The sequence below is a fragment of the Lissotriton vulgaris genome, chromosome 8 (assembly GCF_964263255.1).
Source record: "Lissotriton vulgaris chromosome 8, aLisVul1.2, whole genome shotgun sequence".
Taxonomy (NCBI): Eukaryota; Metazoa; Chordata; class Amphibia; order Caudata; family Salamandridae; genus Lissotriton; species Lissotriton vulgaris.
Genome location: NC_141696.1, coordinates 1,169,498,670 through 1,169,523,836, shown reverse-complemented (window position 1 = coordinate 1,169,523,836; position 25,167 = coordinate 1,169,498,670). Strand labels below are relative to the sequence as shown.

Genomic DNA, 25,167 nt, shown 5'->3' with positions numbered 1-25,167 from the left:
CACAGACAGGGGCAGCAAATGCACAGCGTGTTTAGGAAAAAGAGCCTTAGACGCACAAACCAGCCTTAGTGTAGCGGAAATCAAAGTTACTGCCTCAGCGACGTCGCGCTACTATTTAAATAAATAAAGCGACAGTGCAGCGCTATTAAATAAATAATTGCAACAGTGCAGCGCTATTACATAAATAAAGCAACAGTGCAGCGCTAGGCGAGCAGAGAGCTGCAGAGATGCTGGGTTCAGGAACTGAAAGCAGGAGATCAAACGATACCAGCGTGCAGGTCAGCAGGAGCGTGGGGGAGCAACCGGACTTCCCTTTTTCTCACATACACATTTTCTTGGGCAGCCTTTCCCCCTGTTGGGATAATGTTGAATTAAAGCCTCAGATTATTGACTTGCTACTGGCCGCTGCTTTCCAGCAGATAACGGTAAATTGGAAAAACTCTGCCAATATTTCCTTTAAAGCGTGGTGGTTTAATGTTTGCCACAACCACAGGCTTGACACTGCTTTTGTTTTTCCGGCTCACATGGCTGCAAAACGTTTGGACTTATGGCTACCTATCACACTTTATTTGGACACTTGTGCTAACCGCTCGTTTCGTCCATTGCCTTCGCAACAAGAAGTCCCCAAACCTCCTTAAACGCTCACTGCATTCCATTTTTTTTTTCTTTTCTTCATTATATCATTTTCATATTTTCTTTTTCAGGTTCTTTCTCGCTTTCATGGATAATGTTTATATGCCTTTTCCTTCTTTTACTTTTTTGCCCGGATTTTCTTCCTTGATACTATTTACAATTTTATGTTTAGCTTATTGATTATAATTCTCGATGTTTTATATTTCACTGTACTTTGTATTGACACCTTGCTTTTTCCATTTCAATATCAAATAAGACTTTCTTGAACTGAAAAAAGAGTTAACAGACGTTATCTTGTTGTCAACAATAAAACAGGAAACACGTTCTGCGGATGACCTTCATGGCTGGCAAGCAGTAGCGGCTGGCAAGAAATGGAGGTGGAGGGCAGAGGAAAGTGGGGGTGGGGGAATGGGGACAGAATACCCCCCAAAAATGTCACTTACCTCCTCACCGCCGCAGTTTCTCCCCCGTCGTGTCTCTGCTTCGCCTGAGAGTACTGGAAGCAGGAACCACCCAGGCTCCCCTCAGCCAATCACAAAGCTGTCCAATCTAGTTCGGCGCTCAGACAGGGACTAGGAGCCTGGGCATGTTCTCCACCCAGGCTGTAAGGCAGCCTGGTTGGAGAACATGCAAAGTGCAAATGACTGTTTGGCCGGCCCAAGACAGCCGGCCAAACATTCATGCGCACTTGGAGTGTGCAAACCACTCCTCCCCTGTGCCACCAGCCCCGGCCCGCCCTAACCCAGCCCCGAACCTACAGAAAATAAAATGCTAATAATGACGTTATTATAATTTTATTTTTCCTGCTCTGAGAGCAGTGAAGCAACGCTCCTCCACCTTACAGGAGAAGTCGCCCCTGCTGGCAAGCCCAGCAAATGCGGTACCTAGGCTCAGACAGCTTGGCTGTTATGTCTTCAGATGGTGGACGGAGCATATGTCCAAAAGCCCCCACCGTCCTTCCATACTACCACCACAGCCTGCATGCCATAGAACCTGAGGAGTAATCCCACCGGCAGCATTGGCAGGGAAGAGGCAGAGCGGTGCTGGGGTTTGGACCTCGGTGGAGGCCCTGCCTCAGCCCAGGTGGAAATAGGGAACGAGGGCCCTTTGACACTAGATTAAATAATAAAAAAATTTATGTGCAAATTGTGTCGTCCATCCAATTTAACATGACGTTTTGCAGTGAAAGACTGCAGAATTGTCCTCACAGTAACAATCACAGTCATACTCAGTGCTACATTCTCTCTATGCAAATTTCCTTGGTTACTTAATGCAAAGTTCTTGAGATTTCTTTATTCCTTCCTGCAAAGCATACACAAAGGAGGCGCGTGCAGGCAGCCTGGCAACGCTATTGGACTGTCGAAAAGCCTAACTGGCCGGTAGATCAGTCTCACAGGCAGCAGTGCCAGGCTAACGGGCAGCTGAGCCTTCTACCGGGCACCTCGGCTAGTCCTATGGGGCGCTAAGCCCAACTACTGGGCAGGCAGCTCAGACTAACAGGCAGCCAAACTAGTCTAATTGGCAAGCAGGTAGTCAGGCCAATCTAGCTGGCAACCGAGTCAGTCTAAATACTGACATAATATGTGAAGCCAATTCTTGGTAATGGTGCACAGTTCTTACAATGTACTTTCTAAGAAGTTAAATTAGACTTTAAAGGAGAATGTTTGTGTTGGATATATAATATTGCAATGAAAGGCCTGTAAAACATGACAGCACCACCAGAATAGGCCAGGCCTGAATTTATTTAGCCTAACTTAATTGCTAAGTTTGGAAACATATGACCATTTATAAAAAGTTACTGCCTTGGCTTAATATTATACGTCAAGTTTCACGGAAAAAACATTTCTGAGACTGGAACAGTTTACAAGAAGGAAAAAGCGGTGGGAATAGTATATCATTTTTCACATTCTTTCTCCTGCTAGCTCTTCTGACGTACGCAGATATATTTTTAGAACCAGAGGGTTAAAAGCCACAAAAGAGAAGCAGCCACTTAGAATGTGAAAAAAAAGCTGAAAATAAAAGAGTTTTGCAAGTGCAGTCAAAGGGAGAATGTATACAATTGGCTACCACTGCCATATGTTTATTTATATATTGTTATTTTAATGAAAAATGTATCAAGCCCACGGGGAGAATGAGTGCAAATATTTGAGTACACTCTCCCCCGACTAATCACCATCCAGAAATCTATATTCGCCTACTGCACACTTAAACAACCAACACACCTGCAAATGACTGAAACACGAAGTAGGGTCTTTCGGGGTCGAAGTTGTTTCTAGGTTCTGGACGGCCAGAATACAAAATTGAAAACTAGATGCTGTTCAGGAAGCCAAGCTTTTCAATCTTACTTACAACTGAACTTCGCCCAGAAAAGGGATAGTGACTTAACAAGTCCCACTTATTACCGCGGATGTATGACGTTACAACGCATGCTTTTACCACGCATGCTGTTACAATGCAGTTTTTACAACGCATACCATTACAACGCATAGCGCTTTGGGGTGCTGGATAGTGAATAGTTTAATTTACTATTCCAACTCCAGTCCCCGTGGATAGTAGGGAAGGTGTTGGATAGTAAATTAAATCTATTCCCTATCCTAGAGCGCCCCCCAGGGCAATGCGTTGTAATGGTTTGCGTTGTAATGGTTGCGTCGTAATGGTAGTGCGTTGTAAAAGTTTCGTTGTAAAGGCTGTTCACCGTTACCTCACCGAAGTTGCACCTAGTTTCACTCACTTTAGTTGTGTCGGCCGCCCGCGTGCTCTGGTTTACTGGAGCATGGCCACTAGGGCGGAGACATGCTACGTGGGGTAGCCTAAGGGCCTAGAGGCAGATTTCCTTTTCGAGAGCAAAATAACAAGACTCACCGGGATGGCACAAATGCCTTGCAATGCTAGCTGTTGTAAGGCTGTGGTGTTTGTAGTTCGCACCTGTATCATGTCTCTCACAGTTGCTGTTTTTGCCCTGGGGAGGAGGCACTTTACCAGGGATATTCCTTTGCTAGTGATGTCACCTTCATGTTATGGTGGTACTGTTTACTCACATTTACCAATTACTCTCCCTGCAATATATTTGCGGCTTCTTCTAGGGCTGAGGGCTCTCTCCAGTTCGTACTCGCTCTCGTCAGAGTTCTACTACTGCAAGAAGCCGGTAAGACTGATTCCATCCATTGATGTGATTTCACCTTGCTCTGCTCCCCATTACTCAAATAGTACACTGATGATGTGCATTTTACTCCTTACAGAATACCTGCACCCAAAGTGTAACCCACGGCCACACTCCATCTACAGTCCAGAACATTTAAGGCCCCACTTGTTTTCCTTTCCTTTACCAGTATTTCATGTTGGATCTTATCGCAATGAGGTTAGAGACTAACATCTGAGATCTAAGCTTGTGTTTTTTTCGTGATATTTCTCATCTCGCCTGATGAGACCTTCACGCCCCATAAGCTTGATCGAAGGAGACTTTTGGCGCTCTTATAAAACTCAAAAAAAAAAGATTGCGTAAATAAATACGAAATACTTTATGCAACATATCTATACTACTATAATAAAGGAAGAACTTTCAGCCTTTGAGGCGGGTAAACTCAGGAACCACAGCGCCAATCCACAAACCCGATACACCGTTGGAATCGTCAGGGTGTGTAGATGGTTATAGGCTATATAATTTTTTTTTAAAAAACGTTATTTAAAAAATGTACAGTAAAAAAAAAAAGTAGTCCCTCCGAAGTAGCGCCGGCCGCGACGTGCGTGCTCACGTCAGGAGCGCGGGGAGGAGCGGCCCCCAGGAGCTCGATGAGGAGCGGCGGACATGGCGCGGGGAGGAGCGGTGGCGTGAGGAGCAGCGGACAGGCCAGCGGCGGTGCGAGCAGCGGACAGGCTGGAGGAGCGGCGGCTGAAGCAAGGGAGCGGCGGACATGGCGTGGGGGAGGAGCGGTGACGTGAGGAGCAGCGGACAAGCCAGCGGCGGTGCGAGCAGCGGATTTGCAGGAGGAGCGGCGGCTGAGGTAAGGGGACCCATGTCGGGGCAGGCGGGGGTCAGGGCAGGCGGGGTCGGGGCAGGCGGGTGTCGGGGCTGGCGGGGGACAGGCCGGGCGGGGGACGGGCCGGGCGGGGGCCTGGGCTGCTAAACAATGTCGTGGCGGGCGGGGGTCGGGGAAGCCTGTTGCTCCCGGACAAGGTCGGGACGGGCTGCTAGTATATTATAAGCCAGACTGATGAAGGACGAGCTGCACAATTGGGAACTCAGATATACAATTGGGCCCGAACCCATGTACTTTTCTTATTGCCCATAGGGGGGAGGATTGAGTCTGCGCAGAATGACGCTTCCCACATAATGACGTACCATGTGCATATGGAGCTAATTTGATGAGCCTTGGCCTACACGAGCAAAGTGGTTGAAGTGACATGGGTTGGAATGGTACATTTCTCAGTAGGGGTTTTAAGGGGCCCTTAGACGGAAATGTAATTTATTAATTTCTACCCCTAGATTTACATTTAAGTGATTGTTAAAGTTGAAGTTAGCTTTAAAGAAATGTAAGAACCTCATTTTAAAAAAGAAACTAAAGCCAAGCAATGCATAGCACAAGCGCCAAACTGTATATACATATTGTTGCTTTTGCAGTACAGTTTTGTTCATGTTGGTTTAAGGTGTATCTCATGAGACGTAATGTGATATCATGTTATGTCACAGGAACTTGTAAAGCACATTTCTACCATTTGGGTGGTCCCATGAGAGCTTGGGAGTCATGGCATTCTTTCAATATGATTTCTCGACTTAGTTCAGGATGACTAGCGTCATTGTGTTTGGTTGGTGAGACAGGGCTGTCCACTGTCATTCCAGAAGGGTTTTCCTAATGGTCTAATGGGAACAATGCAATGTATTTGACTTGCTAAGACATATTTTCCATAAAATATGTTAACGAAGCAAAGGTTATGCACTTCATTTTGGACGTCTACTACTTGACAGTGTAAAATTAAGGGATGCCTACACAACATATCAATCAACAGCCTTTCAACATATGTGTAACATTTCACACCCCTGATAAATGAAGTCTGTATCCATTGGTGAAATAATGCTTAATTGGAAGCTATGGAGACTTTATTCACATATAGTGAATTTTAACTCAGTATACATTTTTTGAAGAAAAGTTTAAAAACCAGGTGATTAACTATAATGATTTAATTGTTTTGTAAAGAAAAAACATATTGAACTGTGGGGTAGTATGTAAAAAGGAAGGTCATCTATGACCGGGCCTGAAACAAATCGCCAGGACTGGATGGGCTACTTGCTGGTGTATTATGACTGCTTCTTGCTTCATTTAGCCTGCAAACAGTTGGGCATGAACAAAGAGTCCCTTGACACAGGAACGCTCCCACCATCCCTTCGGGATTTCTTCGTTGCTGAAGCCCAGCAGAAATCCTGCACACATGTCCTCCTACAGGCCCATAGCTATACTAGGCACAGACTATAAGATATTGGGCTAGGTACTGGCAGGTTGCTATGCCCAAATACTGCCCAGCAACATCCACCATGATCAGAATAGGCCACTGCACATCTCACAATCTCCAAAGCTTTTTCTGTGTGATGGACCAGGCTTGTTTGATATTCCCTTGCGCCGTAACTCACATACTTGACTTGGAAAAGGCATTCAACATGTTGTACCGGGACTACCTCTTTCAGGTATTGGCCAGGCTGGGAATCAGTGAACGTCTCCAGAGTACACAAAGTTATTGTACACCAATCCGGCATCCCAAGTGTGAAGCAGCTGCCTCATCTTCACCTCCTTCGCGATTGGCCATGGCACACACCAGGGCAGCCCCCTTTCGCCTTTCCTGTTTGCCATCGCCATGAAGCCCCTAGCCATTTGCCTCCGAATGGAGGAGGGAACACTGGGGGATACATTTGGGAGGGATGACCCAGGCGGTATCGCTCTATGTCGACGATATACCGTTATATTTTCATGACGTTGGGGCTGATACCACAAAGATACACACCACCCACCAGGAATATGAGGCAGCAGCAGTAATGCAATTAACCTGGACGAAGTCGTATGTCTTTGCCCAATGCCGGGACACCTCCCAGCAGGACCTCCAACTCAGTGACACCAAGTGACCTGGGCGGGGTACACAGTGCTCTATCTCGAAATTCAGTTATACTACTTCCAGACAGACCTATCTGAGGGCAATGTGAAGTGGGCCCTCATAGCCCTCAAATCCCAGACCAAATTCTGGAAGTGGTTACTCCTGGTGGTAACTGGTAAAATTGCCCTCTCCAAGATGGCAATCCTCCCTCACCTCCACTACTATTTTGTCACTGTGTCGTTTTACCGTTCTTCTGAAAGTTGGAAACAATGGTGGGGAACTCATATAGGTCACCAAATAAAATCAAATAGCTCTCTGTAAACTTCAGGTGTCGATGGATCTGGGCGGGTTGGGAGCCCCATCCTTTGAAACACACTACTTAGCAGGTCAGCTCCAGTGGGCGTTGCACTGGTTGGCAGACAGCAACTTATGTGAGACCTGTACCAGTGATGGACCCTTACCATTTGATACCCTCTGCCAATTTTTACAGATATTGGATAAAATGAGTCGCTCGTGGTCACTGCATGCCTGGGTGGCCTGCGAACGCTTTGCACGGGTACCCCAACTGAAGCACGATGTCCTCCTATACACCCCTCGATTACTTTGCAATGTCTACCGCAATTCTCCCAAGTAATTCACCTCAGAGGATTTAGTACCTGGCATGAACAATCCATTGACACAATAGGGAATCTATTCCAGGACCATCACCTCCTAACGTTCAACCAGCTGATGCAGGACTACAGATATCCACCCCAGCCTATTCCTCCTCCATGGCCATCTGTTAGCTACATGTCATTTTGTTTCAGCGTTGACGACGAACCCCCCCCCCCACCCCAGCTATCATACACACCCTATATACCATGGTTTTTGGGTGCCACCTGATTAATTGGTTCAAAAAAGCAGTTAGAGAACATACAGGGTCCTCTCTCCCACCTGTCCGGAGGTATGGGAGGACGACATTGAACGCCCTCTCCACAACTCGGAATGGACCCTGGTGCAAGAGGTCCCTCAGACAGTCTCCCGCAATGTCTGATTCAAGAGTATCAAGTACACAATACTACACAGGGCATACCTAATATTGACTAAATTAAACCGCATCTTTCCAACAGCCAGTCTCACGTGCCCTAGGTGCAATTCCCACACTGCCGATTTTCAGCATGCTCGAGAGCTCTTCCTGACATTGGCTGCACGGCCCCCAGACATACTCCTGACCTCGGACAGTACATACTACGCTGTTGTTCCACTGCAGCCAGACATACTCCCACCTTTGACAATGGGCCGGGTCTCAAGGATAGTTGTGGTGAACCTTACAGTAACAACAGCCATTCTAATGTTAGTGTTTTGTTGATGCAAAGTGTGAAAACTTTAATAAACTATTTTTAAAAAATGGGTTATATAATATGTAATCTCAGCTGTAAGATTATTTATGCATTTGTAATTGCTTCTGTCATATCAAAGGTAAGGTCATAAGCATTGCACTGGCTGTTGTGTGAGATATGGATTAGAGAGCTAGTCATAACTTGAGAGTCTCAGTGGTCTTGTGTCTTTAATTTGTAACCATGGCATTACTTAACTGTGGTTCTTAAAGTATTTTTTTTTCAAGCATACGTTAAGGTATTTTAACTAAAGCTAACTATAACTTCACTTTAACCTTCATTTCATTTTTCACTACACAGACACACACAGGTTTTAGGTTATTTTACTATTCTAGTAAACAGTCAAGATTAAAAACAAACACTATTGTCAGGTATATAAGTTAACTAAAGCAGATATATTTTTGTATACTCCTGGGTACTTCACCATAACTACTATAATTGCAATTTGCTACCTATGAGCATCACTGACACTCCAGTTTACACTTCAATGGATTCATACCTTTAGGGTAGAGTTCTTTCAATGGCACATCATTAGGTGGTAGAGTCCGAATCACTTGATTGGATGCCAGAGAGATCACACAATTACTCTGCTTGGCAGCTTCAGCTCCACCGCGCCTAGCATAGAAGAAAGGATCTGTGGAAGGCATGCTCCTGCTTCCCAATGCAAAGTCTCTCCTCCAACTGTACACCTCACTGGCAGACTGAAAAAAAAAAGCTAAACATTATAGAAATCTTGGCTTGTAAAAGCAAACGAAAGATGCATAGCTGGCTAGTTGGTTCAATTGCATTAATGTAAACAGCGTCACAAAACAAGTCTAGGACTTCTCGTAATAGCAAAAATCTGAGATGAAAGCTAAGGGCTTTGAATGCGATGAACAAATGCGTTGCGATGATACATCACTGGGAAATAGACCCTCTTATATGATGCTATCTGGAACTGATCTCATAGGAAGAACTCAGGCACAAATTGTATTGAGCGCCTCAGTCAACATTCCATGGGCAACCGTTAACTTGCATAGGGCTAGTATTTAATGCGTAACCACGCCTGCATTCTGGAATTCATAACGTTTACTCCACCACTGCCATGCATGCAGTTGTAAATATAATCATCACAGGAACACAAGATGTAGGAAACATCTATCAGGTTTATTTGTAGTACAGGAAACAGCAAGTGACAACAACGCTGACCAGTCACCAACTGACCAGCATTGGAATCATAGCAAAGAAAGAACACATTGCTAGAACATTGATAATGTTCTAGGGTGGTACACTTAGCAAACAATATAAAAGACAGACTACACTAAAGTGAAGAGTTAGAAACCTATTTACAACACATGCCCAGTGCTGTAACCAGCTCACAGAACACCCTTTAAGGTTCAAGTTCAAGTTCAGACATTTGTATAGCGCACTACTCACCCAGAGGGTCTCAAGGCGCTAGGGGAAGGGGTTCAATTATTTGTTGAATAGCCAGGTTTTCAGTTCTTTTCTGAAGGAGATTTGGTTCTGATTAAGGCGGAGGTGGGTGGGGAGTGAGTTCCAGGCCTTGGCAGCCAGGAAGGAGAAGGATCTGCAACCCATGGTGGATTTCCGGATGCGCGGGACTGCGGCGAGGGCTTGATTGGACGATCTTAGTTGGCGGGTGGGTTTGTAGAAGGACAATCGAGTGTTGAGGCATTCGGGTCCTAGATTGTAGAGGGCCTTGTGTGCGTGGGTGAGAAGGCGGAAAGTAATTCTTTTGTTGACGGGAAGCCAGTGGAGGTCTTTTAGATGTCTGGTGATGTGATCTTGGCGCGGGATGTCTAGTATGAGTCTCGCTGACGCGTTTTGGATGCGCTGGAGTTTTTTCTGTAATTTTGTTGTGGTTCCGGCGTAAAGTGTGTTACCATAATCCAGTCGACTCGTGACCAGTGCGTGGGTGACAGTCTTTCTTGTCTCGAGGGGGATCCAGCGGAAGATCTTTTTGAGGATGCGAAGTACGTTGAAGCAGGAGGACGAGACTGCGTTGGCTTGTCTGGACATCGAGAGAGAGGAGTCTAGGATGAAGCCAAGGTTACGTGCATGGTCTGTGGGTGTGGGTGCTGTGCCCAGATCTGAAGGCCACCAAGAGTCGTCCCAAGCTGAGGGGGAAGATCCTAGGATGAACACCTCCGTTTTGTCTGAGTTGAGTTTTAGGCGGCTCTGTTTCATCCATTCGGCTACTTCTTTCATGCCTTCGTGAAGATTGGTTTTGGCGGCGTTGGGGTCTTTGGTGAGGGAAAGGATTAGCTGGGTGTCGTTGGCGTAAGAGATGATGTTTCCCTTGTCTATGACAAGGGAAACACCGGAGTGCCAAAGGCGGCCTGGGGCACCCAGTAAGGCACAGAGAGTGACCTTCATGTACATGCCATGAATAACCGGAAGAGGCTCCTCTTCAGCCCAGGTGCCGACTCAGGTGAGTTTCTTAGTTTAGTCTCTGCACCGTTACAACACTTAGTCGTCGACGGAGGAAAACTTATTCTGACAAGTTTCCTTTCCTTTTCACAGAAAGAATCATAACTGAAGGTTATCCGCTGTTTTTAATGGACATACACAATAATTTCACAATGGATGACTAATTCCAGTTGGGGATGTTGCTAATTTCATATTTGGTTTAATTAAGTGAACTAAAAGAGGTCTATTAACTCCGGGTTTTTTGATTTCAAAACAAAATGTAAACGGCCATAAACCACATGACAAAATGGCTTGATCCTACTTATTTAGTTTTATCGCTCTTTGGTATGGGGATTTTAAACTAATTATTACTTACACTTGTATTAAAGGCTCTGAACGTTAGAAACAGGGAGCAGGTGCCTGGGCCAGCTCCCCCCGCTGGTGCAGCCCGTGCTCCCGCTCAAGCCAGTAACTGCTGTCAGCCAGACACTTCACCTGCTGTTCTCAGCCTCTACCCATAACCTATTTTAATCCCACCTAATTGTTTAAAAGGCCTTTTTTTGCCTCCATAACCTTCTTCTCCTACCTAAATGTAACATTTTTGCCTCCTTTAGCCTCCATAACTTTCTTTTTTCAAACATTTTGCCTCCTTTTACCTCCATAACCTTTTTCTCTCACCTAAAATTAAACCTTTTGCCTCCTTTTGCATCCATTACCTTTTTTTCTCCTGCCTAAAAGTATCCTTTTTTGCTCCTTTTGCCTCCATAATCTTATTTTCCTGCCACATAAGTGCAACCTTTTTGCCTCCATAACCTTGTTTCCTCCTGCCTAATCGTGCCCTTCTCTCTCACCTAACTACAACTTTTTGCCTCCAACCTAATTTCCCCCGTTTGTAACTTTGTATCTTTTTCCCCCTAATGAGGTTTTATGATTCATGCTTCCCGCCTTAAACTTTTACCTCTTTCCCTTACCTACTTAACGGAGGCAATAGCTTGACCCTATTGAGCAGGTCCCTGGGCCAGCTAACTCCGATGCTGCAGGCCGAGCTCCCACTCAAGCCTGTAACCGCTGTCTGCCAGACACCTCGCCTGCTGTTCGCACCCTCTACCCATAACCTTGTTTACGCTTGCCTAATTTTTAACCTCTTGCCTCCTTTCTACCTCCATGACCTTGTTTTCTCCCACATAATTTTGAACCTTTTTGCCTCCATAACCTTCTTTTTCTCCTGCCTAAATGTAACCTTTTTGCCTCCTTTTGCCTCCTTTTGCCTCCATAACCTTCTTTCGCTCCCCCTAAATTTAACCTTTTTGCCTCCATAACCTTCATGTTTCAACCATTTTTGCCTCCTTTTGCTTCATAACCTTGCTTCCTCCCGCCTAATCATGACCACCTCTACCACTTAACTACAACTTTTTGCCTCCAAACTAATTGTGACTCTTTTCCCCTTGTTTGTAACTTTGCATTTTTCCCCCATCGTATTTTCTGATTCTTGCTCCCCGCCTTAAACTTTTTTTTTGTTAAAGATATTTTTATTGAGAGAATAGAAAGATAGACACAACAGAAGAGAAAGGGGATGAAGGCACATGAATAGCAAATCAAGGAAGTGCCCACACAGGGGCCAATGCAAAAGGCCGAGCAGCAATAACAGTTATGCAGGGCTGAGCAGCGTCAGCACTCAGGGCAGGACATAAGAGTTCAAAAGAAAAAAGTTCAAAAATCTGCCCGGGATAATGTCAAGCCCCCCGAGAAATCCGGAGGGGAAAGCCCGCCTTGGTATCGGGCAAGTCTATCCAAGTCAGAGGCTTAGTCGACCAAGTCCATGTACGCCTCCAAGCAGTTCGGCCATAAGAAAAATAACGCGGCAAAAAGATCATAAAAACCAAATCGTCCACATCCCCCTTCAGAAAAGAAAAACAGACCAAACCCCCCCCCCCCAGAGGCTCCAACCTCCCCAGTGCACCCGTCCCCCCCGATGGTGGCAGCCTGACAACAACCATTCACACAAGCACAGTTCACACCTGAAACAGATGTAAGGCACGTATAGTGGGCGGGCAAACCGCTGACGGCAACCCCGAGAGAGGAAGCGGACCAGTGGGCCCCATCTGAAAGTAAAGTTCTTAAAGTTATTTCTGAAAATGTCCGCCATACGCTCCACACTCAGCAGCCTCCATAACCTAGCAAACCAAAGGGAAAGAGTTGGGGCCTCCCTCTTTTTCCATGCAGCAGCCAGAGTCAGTTTGGCTGCTCCCAAACAGAGCCAAAGGATGTGCTTGTCAGCTCTGGTTTGGTGCTCCAGAAGTGGGTCCCGAAGGCCCAGGAGCACGAAGCCAATGGAATCTGGAATCGGGTAGCCCAGGATCTCCCTAATATGAGACAGAATCTCCTCCCAATAAGGGCGTATGTTGGGGCAATCCCACCAGATATGGCGAAAGTCCCCCAGGAGACCACAGCCCCGCCAACATCTGTCAGACGCTGAGGGAAAAATATTTTTCAGCCGGGCCGGATACAAATACCAATCTAGCATGGTCTTCATATGTGCTTCTCTCAGATCGATCGAATGATTGAATGTGTGTAGATCTCGCCAAAGATGTGACCACTCTTCGTCGGAGACGTCCCGCCCCAGGTGCTCCTCCCACAAACCCATGTATCTAGGGCGAGGTGAGATAGCCGTGGTTAACAATAAATCATAGAGGAAGGAAATCACCCCCTTCATAGATGATGTGCGAGTAATGTAAGATTCGAAATCCGTGGGGGGCCTCGTCGCAGCGTCCCGCACCTCAGGAGACAATGCCCAATATAGCAGCTGGGCGTGCCGGTAGCGCTCAGTAGGTGGCACACCATAGTCGCGCATGCAATTTTGGAAGGTGAGCGGCTCGTAGCCATGAAACAAATGTGTAAGTGCGTGGCAGCCCCCCGCCTTCCACCCATCAAAGGGCCCCTCAACGAGAGCCGGCGGAAACGCTGGATTAAAGTGAATAGGCGTGAAGGGGGAAGGAAAGGAGGTCCATCTTTCATCATTAGAAACCGAGTCCCAGACCTTCAGAGTGGTGCTCGTAGGGGTGCTAATGTATGCGTTGCGAGGCCGATCCCCCTTCGCCTTCCAAACCAGGTCCCAAATAGAGGTCCCCGCCACACACCTGTCCATATGCAGCCAATGCTTCTCTGACTCCATTTGGGTCCATTCAGCCAACACCTGGAGTTGTGCCGCCTTGTAGTAAAGAAGCATGTCTGGAAGGCCAGCCCCGCCCTTCCTCAAAGGCCGGCGAAGCGTAAGAAAGGAGAGTCTAGCACGGTCCCCTTGCCAGATGTAACGCAGAACCATAGTCTTCAGACGTCGAAAAAAAACCCCGTCCAAGGGAATGGGGAGGGCTTGGAACAGATATAGAAGCTTGGGGAGCAGCGTCATCTTGACAGCATGCACGCGCCCAAGCCAAGAGATAAACATAGGCTTCCAGCGATTCAGCTCAGTCTGTATCTGAGTTAGCAGAGGAGGGAAGTTAGCTGCATACAAGGTGGCGATGGAGGAGGTCAGCTTGATTCCGAGATATTGGATGGAGGAGCCAGACCAGGCCAGGGGCGTGAGCGGTCGAATGCGCTCTACCTCAGAGGGCGGAAGCGTGAGATTGAGTATGTACGATTTGCCGGGGTTCACCCGGAATCCCGCCACTGCTTCGAACTGGGACAGCATCTCCTGCACCCGTGGAAGGGAAGTCCCGGGGTCAGCTAGCGACAAGAGGACATCATCTGCAAACAAAGATATTTTGTGCTGTTCCCCCGAAAAGGGGAGGCCCACAATATCTGGGTCCTCTCGCACCCTAATGGCAAGAGGCTCAATGCTAAGCGCAAAAAGTAAGGGAGATAGGGGGCAGCCCTGCCTTGTGCCTCGGGAATGAGCAAAAAATGGTGAGACATGACCATTCACCATAACTCTCGAACGCGGGCCATGATAGTTGGCCCGAAGCATATCTATAAATTTGGGAGAAAAGCCAAAAGCATGAAGAGTACCAAAGAGAAAGTTCCAGTCCACCCGATCAAACGCCTTTTCAGCGTCAAGGCCTAACAGAACAGCTGGGATCCTGAAGCGCTCGGCTTTCTCAATCAGATGAATCAGCCATCTGGTGTTATCATGGGTCTGACGACCCTTTATGAAGCCCGATTGATCCGGATGGATGAGAGCCGGCATAAGGTCCTTGAGCCGAGTGGCTAAGATAGAAGAAAACAATTTGGCATCAACATTCAGGAGGGCTATGGGCCGGTACGATTCACATTTGGAGGGATCTTTCCCCGCCTTGGGAATAATCGTGATCACAGCCTCCGCCATAGTGCCCGAAGTGTGGCCCGCCTCCCTCATGTTGTTGAAAAGGAGCACCAAGTGATCTCCCAACTCGGACGCGAACGTCTGATAAAAGGAGGCCGTATAGCCGTCCGGGCCCGGGGCCTTGTGCGGTTTGAGGGACCGAATGGCTGAAAGCACCTCCTCCCTAGTAAACGGGGCTTCCAAGAGCTCATTCCATTCCTTGGAGACCTGCGGTAGCGACAGGTCCTCCAAGTATGTTTGTTGAGCGGCCGGCACCAGGCGGTCCGCCGAGTATAGTGCGGCATAGAAGTCGCCGAAGAGCTCTGCCTTAACCGCATCCCTGTGTTCCCTACCCCGGAGGGGGTCCGAATGCCACCCACATATTCCCTCTCACGCTTATCACGGAGCTGCCGTGCTAAGTGCTTCCCCACTTTGTTGCCCTGAGCGTAGGAGAGGCGCCGTAGGCGCAGAAGGGTATATTCAGCTCGATTATTATAGTGCGCCCTGAGCTTCCCTCGCACCGCAGCAAGAGGGCGGAGGGTCCTTCTAGAAGGATTCTGCTTATGCGCAGTTTCCAACGTCGACAGTTCCGCCTCCAGCGCCTCCCTCTCCTCACGACGAAGCCTGTTCAGGGCGGAGTTCAATGCTATGCACTTGCCCCGTGTCGTCGCCTTGAAGGCGTCCCATTGGGTAAAGACCGAGGTGTCACCAATCTTATTCAGCTCAAAGAACTCACCAATGGCCGCCCTAAGCTTCTTGCAAGATTCCTCATCTCGCGTAAGAGATGCAGCGAAATACCATTTGCGATGAGGGGACGACCCTGGGGCCCAATTCAAGCACGTCGCCAAAAGGCTATGATCCGAAACTGAAAGTGGAAAAATTTTGCTATCACGCAGGTCGCCCTGTAAAGATTGATGAACAAATATATGGTCGAGACGGGAATATGTGTGGTGAACATGTGAATAGAACGTGTAGTCCCTAGTGCGGGGGTGGAGGGAGCGCCAGCTATCAATAAGGCCCAGACTTAACAAGGTATCGCGCAGCTCCGGGGAAAAGAGACCCGTCTCCGTCCTCTGTTGATGTGAACAGTCAAGACTTTTATCCCAGACCAAATTGAAATCCCCCATCACAATCAACGCTCCCTCCCCAAAGTCCCCAATCACACTTAGAAAAGTCTCAAGGAACCCATGTTGCCCTGTATTTGGAGCATAAACCACCACCCAGGTGCAAAGCTTACCCATGAGCATTCCCTTCACCATCAACCACCGCCCCTCCTTGTCCCCCCGCACCTCCACCGGCTGAAATTGAAGGGCAGATCGGAACAAAAGCGCAACCCCACGGTGCTTAGTAGTGGCTGAGGATTTATAAATCAGGGGATACTGCCTGTGTTTAAGCCTGGACTCATCTTTGCGGGCCAAATGAGTCTCCTGCAGGCCCACCACATCTAGCTGATGATCTAAAATATACTTCCAAACTTTCTGGCGCTTTGAGGAGAATTAAGGCCTTTAACATTCCAGGAGCCTATCGTAACAGGCAACATCGAGACCAATCCCCCCCCCCCAGCGCTCCAATCAATGCAGCCCACCGCTAAACACATACCAGACACACCACAGCTATACCAGGTCCCCATCCACCACCACCGGGATCCATCCCCAACAAGCCTACCTAAACCCACAGGAGCCTCAAAAACAAACCATAAAGAAGGGAAAGCAAAAAGTAGAAAGAGAACAATGAAAGCCGGACATGACCGTAAGGGTCGGGGGTAGAAGACCCTGGTAATGCCCCCCCCGAACCCAGGGTCGGGGTAACCCTCCATCGGAGAACTGTCCCACAGAGTACCTGAGTTGAAAGAGCCCCCCGGCTCCCACGGGCCGCTGTTGAGGGGGCCTAAGCCGCCGAGGAGCTGTCCACTCGGCTTGATTCAGTCACCTGGGCCACCGAGGCCAAAGCATCTCCCCTTTCACTCTGGCTCGCCGATGGGGATGGCCCCTCTGCTGCACCACGTCGGCCCACTCTCCGCCAAGCCGGGGAACGGGAACGGCGACGTCGTCTTGGTGAGGCGCTGGCCTCCGCCGATGCAGATGCTTCCTCCATTCCGAGCAAGTCCCTGGCGGCTGCTACTGTTCGTACTTGCACCAGCCTATTTTGCCACCGGAAGATAAGCCGAAAGGGGTGACCCCAGGAATAGGACACCCCGTGCTCCCTTAGGAAGGCCGTGATCGGGCGAAAGTCCAGTCGCTTTTGCAGGGTGGAGGCCGCCAGGTCTTGGAAAAGTTGAGGGCTGTGCCCACGAAAAAGCAAATTGTTAGTGTCTCTCGCCTTCCGCAAGATCGTCTCCTTCAGCTGAAAGTCGTGGACACAAACCAAGATGTCGGGAGGCGGCGAGCGCGCGCCACGCGGCAGGCCCACCCGATGTACTCTGTCCATCTTGACTTCATTGCGATCGTCCTCCGCCAAAATGTGCAAAAAGAGAGCCTCCACATATTCCCGCAGGTTTCCACCGTCTCCATCCCATGGCACCGCTCGTATTCGGATGTTATTACGACGGGACCTGTTTTCCAAGTCCTCGCAGTGGGTCTGGAGGTCCAGATTCTGCTCCCGAAGCTGGAGCAACTCTTGCTGTAGCTGATGGACATCCCCACTGAGGCCCAAGTCATGGTCCTCCAAGGTCGCTACACGCTCGCCGATGCCATCTACATCACGGCGGACCTCACGGAGGTCGGAGGCTAGTTGTGCTTTCAGCTCCGTGATATCCTCCTTGATGGAGGAAAAAAGCTCAATCAGGAAGGCCTTCGTGACCGGGCCATCAGCGTCGTCTTTGTTCGGCGACTTGCTAGGACCGGGGGGCGATCCAGATGCCCCCTTACAGGGACCATCCTTCCCCGGTTTATTCAGGCGATTCCTCGTCGACATGATGCGAAAGGCAAGATGGCACCACCTCTCCGCTCGTTCGTCGTCTGCGCTGTCCAGCAAAGCTCTAGACAGGCCGGCGCCTCCTCGTCACCTCTGCTCGGCGACGACCGCCAGCTAGGACGCCGGAATCACAGGCAGGCTCGTCACAGTCCCAGTGTGGAGGACTCGCACAGAAGCGCTTCACTCGATCACTTGCCAGAGTCCCGAGTCCCCTCTTGCGAAGAGTCGATGCCGCCCAGGCAAAGCCCCGTAGGCCGCTCCGGTGCTCGTGCGTCACCAAAGTAACACCTCGGCTAAGTCCGCCGTCCCGTGTCGTAGCTCGACAGGAGAAGGGACAAACCAATGCAGGACGCCTCAGCGAACCCAGGAGAGTCAAAAGCCAGGGCTGAAATTGCCCCAATGTTGCTAAACAAAGCTATGAAGGGCTCGGGGTGCCGGAGGAGCTCGCAGGCACGTCTTACTCCGTCGCCATCTTGGCCACGCCCCCCCCCGCCTTAAACTTTAACCTCTTTACCCCTCCTGCTTCCTGCCTACTCCTAACCCCGTCCAGTGATGATGATGATAATTATACTTTTTTAAAGCGAAACAAATACTCTGGGGTGTCTAGGCACTGCCTTTGATTAATAGTGGTCAGAGTAGAACAAAGAGTGGAATTATGCTGGAAACAGCTACGTTTTTAGGCCCATTCTGAATTTAAGGAAGCTGGATTATTTTTTCAGCACAGTAGGCTCGGAGTTCCACAGGCTGGCAGTTGTAGCCGAGAAACTCTTTCCTCCCCCATCTAACCTTGTTAACTCTAGGAACAAGCATTTGCAATGCAGTGGTGCTGTGGTGATGCTGAGTGGTGCTGTGGTGGTGCTGGGGAGGTGCCGAGTGATAATGTGGCGTGCGTGCTTCCACAAGAAGATCTTTAAGTATGCATAGATTAGTTAAATGGAGTCTAATGCGCCTGTTGAGCGGGAGGTGTAGTACTGTCCACGCGCAAATCTCAAGGGACTGCTTGTTTATGTGCCCTGACACCGCGAGCTGCCCAGGTGCTGCTGATAGGGATTTAAGATGCCGCCATGTGCACAGAGCTGTGTCATCACTGACAAGATTCGCTCCAGCCCGAGGCCTGCAGAGATCCTTCCAGACGCGGAATGACAGCCTCTGATTATCACACGATTCAGAAGCATCTAACCTGAGTTTGCTGAATTATAATACATCTCTGTGGTAATCACGCGATAAGGTTAAACATGGCTACGCAGCAAAAGACAGAAAACGCTGAGGCGGCTATGATCGTATGTGCTTCACTAGTAAAGCCACATGAGCTGTGCTTTGGTCTAGACAAGCCCGCCGAGATTTGGGGCAGAATTCCAATTACGTTAGAAAAAAAAAGTGTCAGTATTTAGCAGCAGAACAGCGAAAACGAGGATTTCTATTTAAAAGTCCGGAGAGTTTAATTTGTCAGCTTACACTGTGGAAACAATTTAAGCGGGACACTTCAAATAAAAAAATTGGTAGAGTTTTGTATTCGTCAACTTGTTGAACAAGTTACTTACCTTCGGTAACGATATATCTGTAAGAAACATTAGTTAGTGTTAGACTCCTTACCTTAGAATATCCCCAGGCGTCAGTCTGGATCCGGAAACTTTTGCGTAACAGTACCCCTGCGCTTCGGTAGGCGTCGTCTGCAGGCGTCCCCTGCGGCTCCGCGTCCGTCGTCGGCGTCGTGCGCCGTGATGACGTCGCTGGAGTATATAGACGCCGCCTCCGCGCGCTGACGTCAGTTCTTTGTACACAGCTTTTCCGCGCCAGAAAACGCAGAGCCATGAGAGAACCAACACTGGTGCCATTTGAAACTAGGGCCCTGAAAGGGATGTCCTTAACCCTAGTTATCAGTTCGCAGAACGGGGAGGATGGGTGGGTTCGGTAAGGAATCTAACACTAACTAATGTTTCTTACAGATATATCGTTACCGAAGGTAAGTAACTTGTTCATCTGAAAGAAACACGTTAGTGTTAGATTCCTTACCTTAGAATAGATACCCCAGCAATACCAACCCCGGTGGTGGGTCTGCGAACCAATACATTCCTACACCAGAAAGTCCTGGAGGACAGAACGGCCAAAGAAGCCATCCCTCCGGACTTGACTGTCCAGGCAGTAGTGCCTCGCAAATGTGTGCAGCGAGGCCCACGTAGCCGCCTGGCAAATGTCCTGCAAAGGGACTCCCCGGCCCAGGGCAGTAGTAGCCGCCGTGGCCCGAGTGGAATGGGCCCTCAGCCCAACAGGAGGCTCCTTCCGAGCCAAAGAGTAGCACGCCTTGATGCACAGAACGACCCACCGAGAGATGGTTCGTTTACACACCGCCCGTCCCTTCTTCGCACCCACGTAGCCAACAAACAGTTGGTCATCCACCCGGAACTGGCGTGTGCGATCCATATAAAATGAAAGCGCACGTTTTGGGTCCAGACGATGGAGCCGCTCTTCATCCTTTGAGGAATGCGGAGGCGGGAAGAAGGAGGGGAGGGTGATGGACTGCCCGATGTGAAAAGCAGAAACTACTTTGGGCAGGAAAGAAGGTCTAGTCCTGAGAACCACCTTGTCAGGATGAATGGACAGGAAAGAGCCTGGAGCTCACTCACTCTCCTGGCAGAGGTGATGGCAACCAGGAAAGCCGTCTTTAAAGTCAGGAGACGGAGTGGACAAGAATGAAGGGGCTCAAAGGGAGCACCCATCAAAAAGGTCAGAACCAGGTTCAAGTCCCACTGAGGCATCACAAACGGAACAGGTGGATACATGTGTGTGATGCCCTTCAAGAATCTCGTTACAATGGGGGACTTGAACAAAGAAGGCTGATCAGGAAGCCGTAGAAAGGCTGAAAGGGCCGAAAGGTAGCCCTTGATAGTGCCCAGAGCAGAGCCCTGCTGGGCAAGAGAGAGAAGAAACAGAAGAACCTCGGAAAGAGGGGCAGAAAGAGGATCCACAGCCTTTGCTGTGCACCATGCCACAAATCTGTTCCACCGACAGGCGTATACCGACTTTGTGGAGGGACGCCTGGCTGCCAGAATTACATCACACACTTCAGGAGGCAAGTCAAATGGCCTCAACTGCCGCCGCTCAATCTCCAAGCATGGAGGTGGAGACTGGACAGGTTCCGGTGGAGGACCGTCCCCTGCTGCTGCGACAGAAGGTCCTCCTGAAGGGGCAGGCGGATCGGGGAACCGACTGACATGCTGAGTAGCTCGGGATACCAGTACCTTCGAGCCCAGTCCGGAGCCACAAGGATAACTTGGGCCCGGTCGCGCCTGATCTTCTTCAGCACTCTGGGCAGAAGTGGTATAGGCGGAAAGGCGTATAACAGACCGCAACTCCACTCGCGCCGAAAGGCGTCGCCGTGCGAGTGCCGTCTTGGAAACTCCAACGCGCAGAACTGATGACATTGCGCGTTCTCTTCTGTGGCGAATAGATCTAACCAAGGCTCTCCCCATTGCAGAAAGAGGCCTTGCGCCACGTCCGAGTTCAGACGCCATTCGTGATCCATCGAGCACCGACGGCTGAGTTCGTCCGCCCTGGCGTTCAGAGAACCTGCCAGGTGTTGAACCGTCAAAGTCACGCCCTGACGTTCCAGCCACTGCCAGAGGCGCAGAGCCTCCTGGCAAAGGGTCCACGACCCCACTCCGCCCTGTTTGTTGCAGTACCACATGGCGGTAGTGTTGTCGGTGAACACCTGCACTACACTCCGGTTGACAAAGGGGAGGAATGCCTTCAGTGCTAGACGAATCGCCCGTAGCTCCAACAGGTTGATATGGAGCCGGGACTCCGCCGGAGACCAGATGCCTCTGATCTCTGCCTCTCCCAAGTGGCCACCCCAGCCCTGGAGGGACGCGTCCGTCACGACAACGTGCTCCGGTTGGGGAAGGGAGAGGGATCTGCCTCTGACCCAATCGCGGTCCGTAAGCCACCACTGCAGTTGTCTCGCAGTGCCCTCCGAGATCAAGACGTGGTCGGACAAGTTGCCCTGATGCTGGGCCCACTGAAACTTCAGGTCCCACTGCAGAGCCCGCATCCGCCACCGGGCGTGATGCACCAGAAGGATGCAGGAAGCCATCAGCCCCAGCAGCCGCGGCGTCAACCTGACCGAAACCCGGGATAACGGCTGAAAGATGGGAATCAAAGCCTGTATATCCCGGACCCGCCGTTCCGGAGGATAAACCCGAAACTGCGCCGAGTCCAGAACCGCTCCGATGAAGAGGAGCTTTTGAGAGGGACACAGGTGTGATTTCGGCACATTGATGGAGAACCCCAGGTCGTGCAAGAGGTCTGCCGTCATCTGAAGGTGGTGGACGACTGTCTGGGGCGAGCCCGCCTTCAACAACCAGTCGTCTAGGTAGGGGAAGACTGAAAACCCTAACCTGCGCAGATGGGCTGCGACCACCGCCATCACCTTTGTGAACACCCGTGGGGCGCTGGTAAGGCCGAAGGGGAGCACGATAAACTGAAAGTGCTCCTGGCCTACCGTGAACCGCAGGTAACGCCGGTGGGCCGGCAGGACGGGGATGTGAAAATACGCATCCTGCAAGTCCAACGTTACCATCCAGTCTTGTGGGTCTAGAGCAGCCAAGACCTGAGCTAATGTCAACATCTTGAACTTCTCCTTCCGGAGGAAGCCGTTGACGTTCCGTAGATCCAAGATAGGACGTAGGCCCCCCTTGTCCTTCTTGGGGACCAGAAAGTAGTGGGAATAGCAACCACGCCCTACTTCTGGCCCAGGAACGCGCTCGATGGCCCCCTTGGCCAAGAGGGCCATAACTTCCTCCTGCAGAAGTGTCAAGTGGTCCCCCGACACACGGTGGTTCTACGGTGGCATGGCTGGAGGAGTGGTCTCGAAGGGGAGGGAGTAGCCCCTTCGGACGAGTAGCAGCACCCACCTGTCCGATGTTATTGTGCGCCAGTGAGCGTGGTGATGGCGAACCCTGCCACCCACTGGCGTCACATGGGGCCGAAAGCACAGACTAGGAGGATTTGGAGGCAGATGCTGCGGGGGGAGGTGTGGCCTGACCCCGCCGTTGACCCCGACCGCCGCCACGGCGGTTTCCACGGCCGCCACCGCGTTGAAAGGATTGTTGCGGCGCGTGGCTGGCAGCACGTGTGGGGGCGCCCCTTCCTTGGCCGCGAAAGGAGCGAAACGAACCCGTTTGCTGGCGCTGGGTCGAGAGACCCAAGGACTTGGCCGTGACCCTGGAGTCCTTGAAGCGTTCCAGCGCGTGGTCCGCCTTGTCACCAAACAGGCGACAGCCATCGAACGGCATGTCCATCAAGGCATTCTGGACATCGGCCGAAAAGTTGGCGGATCTCAGCCAGGCGTGGCGACGAATCGCCACCGTCATGGACATCGCTCTGCCCAGCGAGTCGGTCGTATCAAGACCACACCGTATAGAATATTTAGCTGCGTCTCGGCCCTCAGCCACAGCCTTGCAGAGTTTTGCCCTCACCTCCATGGGGCATTCTGGCAGCAGTTCCGCGACCGTATCCCACACAGAGTGGGTGTAGCGGCCCAAGAGGCAAGCGGTGTTGCAAGACCGCAGTCCCAAACTCAGGGACGAGAAGACCTTCTTGCCATACTGGTCATACCTCTTAGATTACCGGTCGGGCGGGGCCGACGGGAATGCGGTCTGGGAGGTCGAGGCCTGGATCACCAGACTCTCGGGGTGGGATGGGTGGACAGGAATTTGGGGTCGTCCGGACAAGGACGGTGGCGTCTGGCCACGTTCCGATCAACAGGCGAACCTGAAGCGGGCCTGGACCACGTGCCCAACAGAACGTCTGACAAGGCTTCGTTAAACGGCAGCAGCGGCTCCTGTGGGCATGACTGCGGTTTGAAGACCTCAGTGAGGATGTTAGGCCTCACGGCCGCGACGGGGAGCTCAAGGTGTAAGGCCTTGGCAGCCCTCATCAGCACCACTGAATATGCAGCCCCCGCCTCCGACGCCACGGAAGGAGGAGAGACAAAGCCAGGGTTAGGAGAGTCGTCCAGACCACTGGCATCCCCCAAATCACCTGTCCAGTCCGGGTCATACTGGCACTCACGTGACAGAGGGTCCTCAGACCCCTCCCAACCTTCCCCGTACTCTTCATCATCTCCATATTCGGAGTCAACGATGTAGACCGGCTCCTCGGGGTTCATAGGCCCCATCGGCGTCGAGCCCGGCGTCGATCGACGTCGGTCCGACTCCGCGTCCGGATTCGGGGAGGGTATGGGGACGGCGCCGCCCGGAGCCGGCACAGGAGAACCGGCGCCGCGCGGGGACGGCGTCGGGGGTAACCCCGATGGAATCGGCGCCGGACCGGCCGGTAGGCCAGCCGGCGTCGACCCCGAAGGCCGGAGCACCCGATGGCGTCGAGCCAGGGACACCCGACCCGCTAGGGCCCTCAGACGGTAGCACTGGGCCCGAAGGCGCCTTAGGCCCCGTCAGAGAACTGAGCGCCCTCATGGCCATGAGGAACGCCTCAATCTCCTCAGGCGTCGCACCCTGCCCAGGGACCGGAGGGTATGGGGCAGGCCGCGCCGGCGACTCTCGCGGAGCCACGGGGTTGGGGTCACCCGAACCCCCGGCCGCGTCGCGCGAGCGTCGGGGGGAGTCGGGGGTACGATGACGACGCCCCGACTTCTTGTGTTTCTTACCTGAAGAGCCCGACGAATGGTGACGACTTCCGGAACGCTCGGCGCGGCTCCGCGACCGCTCCCTCGAACGCTACCTGGACCTCCGGCCGGACCGGGACCGCTCCCGACGCGGGGCCGACACCCGGAGCTCAAGCAGCTTGCGGGACCGCTCCCGTCTAGCCTTGTTAGTGAGAGCCCGGCAGTCGACGCAGGCGTCCACGTCGTGGTCGGGGCCCAGGCACCGGAGACAGAGTCGGTGATGGTCGTGACCGACATCGTGCGGTCACAACCGTCACAATTCTTGAAACCGGGCATCCTACCAGGCACCAAAAAGAGAATAGAAAGTTAACAAACTTGGTCAAAAGACCGGAGTACTGCTCTTCGGATCTGCGCTTACTGGCGCGGAAAAAAGAAGAACTGACGTCAGCGCGCGGAGGCGGCGTCTATATACTCCAGCGACGTCATCACGGCGCACGACGCCGACGACGGACGCAGAGCCGCAGGGGACGCCTGCAGACGACGCCTACCGACGCGCAGGGGTACTGCTACGCAAAAGTTTCCGGATCCAGACTGACGCCTGGGGATATTCTAAGGTAAGGAATCTAACACTAACGTGTTTCTTTCAGATGTGGAGAATTTGTAAGTGGGTTAAAATGAACTTAAAATATTATGGGGCAAATTTAGACCCGTAGAAATGTGTGAAGGCAGAGATGTTTATTAAAGGAAAAGCGGCCGGGGGAAACGCGGCCGGGAAATGCTCTCGGCATTGCGGGGGTGGGGTGCGCATTCCTTTGAAGTGAGAGCACGGCCTCTCGGCC

General features: G+C 51.0%; 1 protein-coding gene across 1 annotated transcript in view; it reads right to left on the bottom strand.

The window, feature by feature from the left end:
• Window positions 1-25,167, bottom strand: part of VWA8 (von Willebrand factor A domain containing 8) — a 1,363,176-nt gene that overhangs the window by 418,600 nt on the left and 919,409 nt on the right. Inside the window, exon 35 of the mRNA XM_086935029.1 lies at window positions 8,587-8,788. Within this exon, the coding sequence (XP_086791155.1) occupies window positions 8,587-8,788 (202 nt within the window). The remainder of the gene's footprint in view (window positions 1-8,586; window positions 8,789-25,167) is intronic.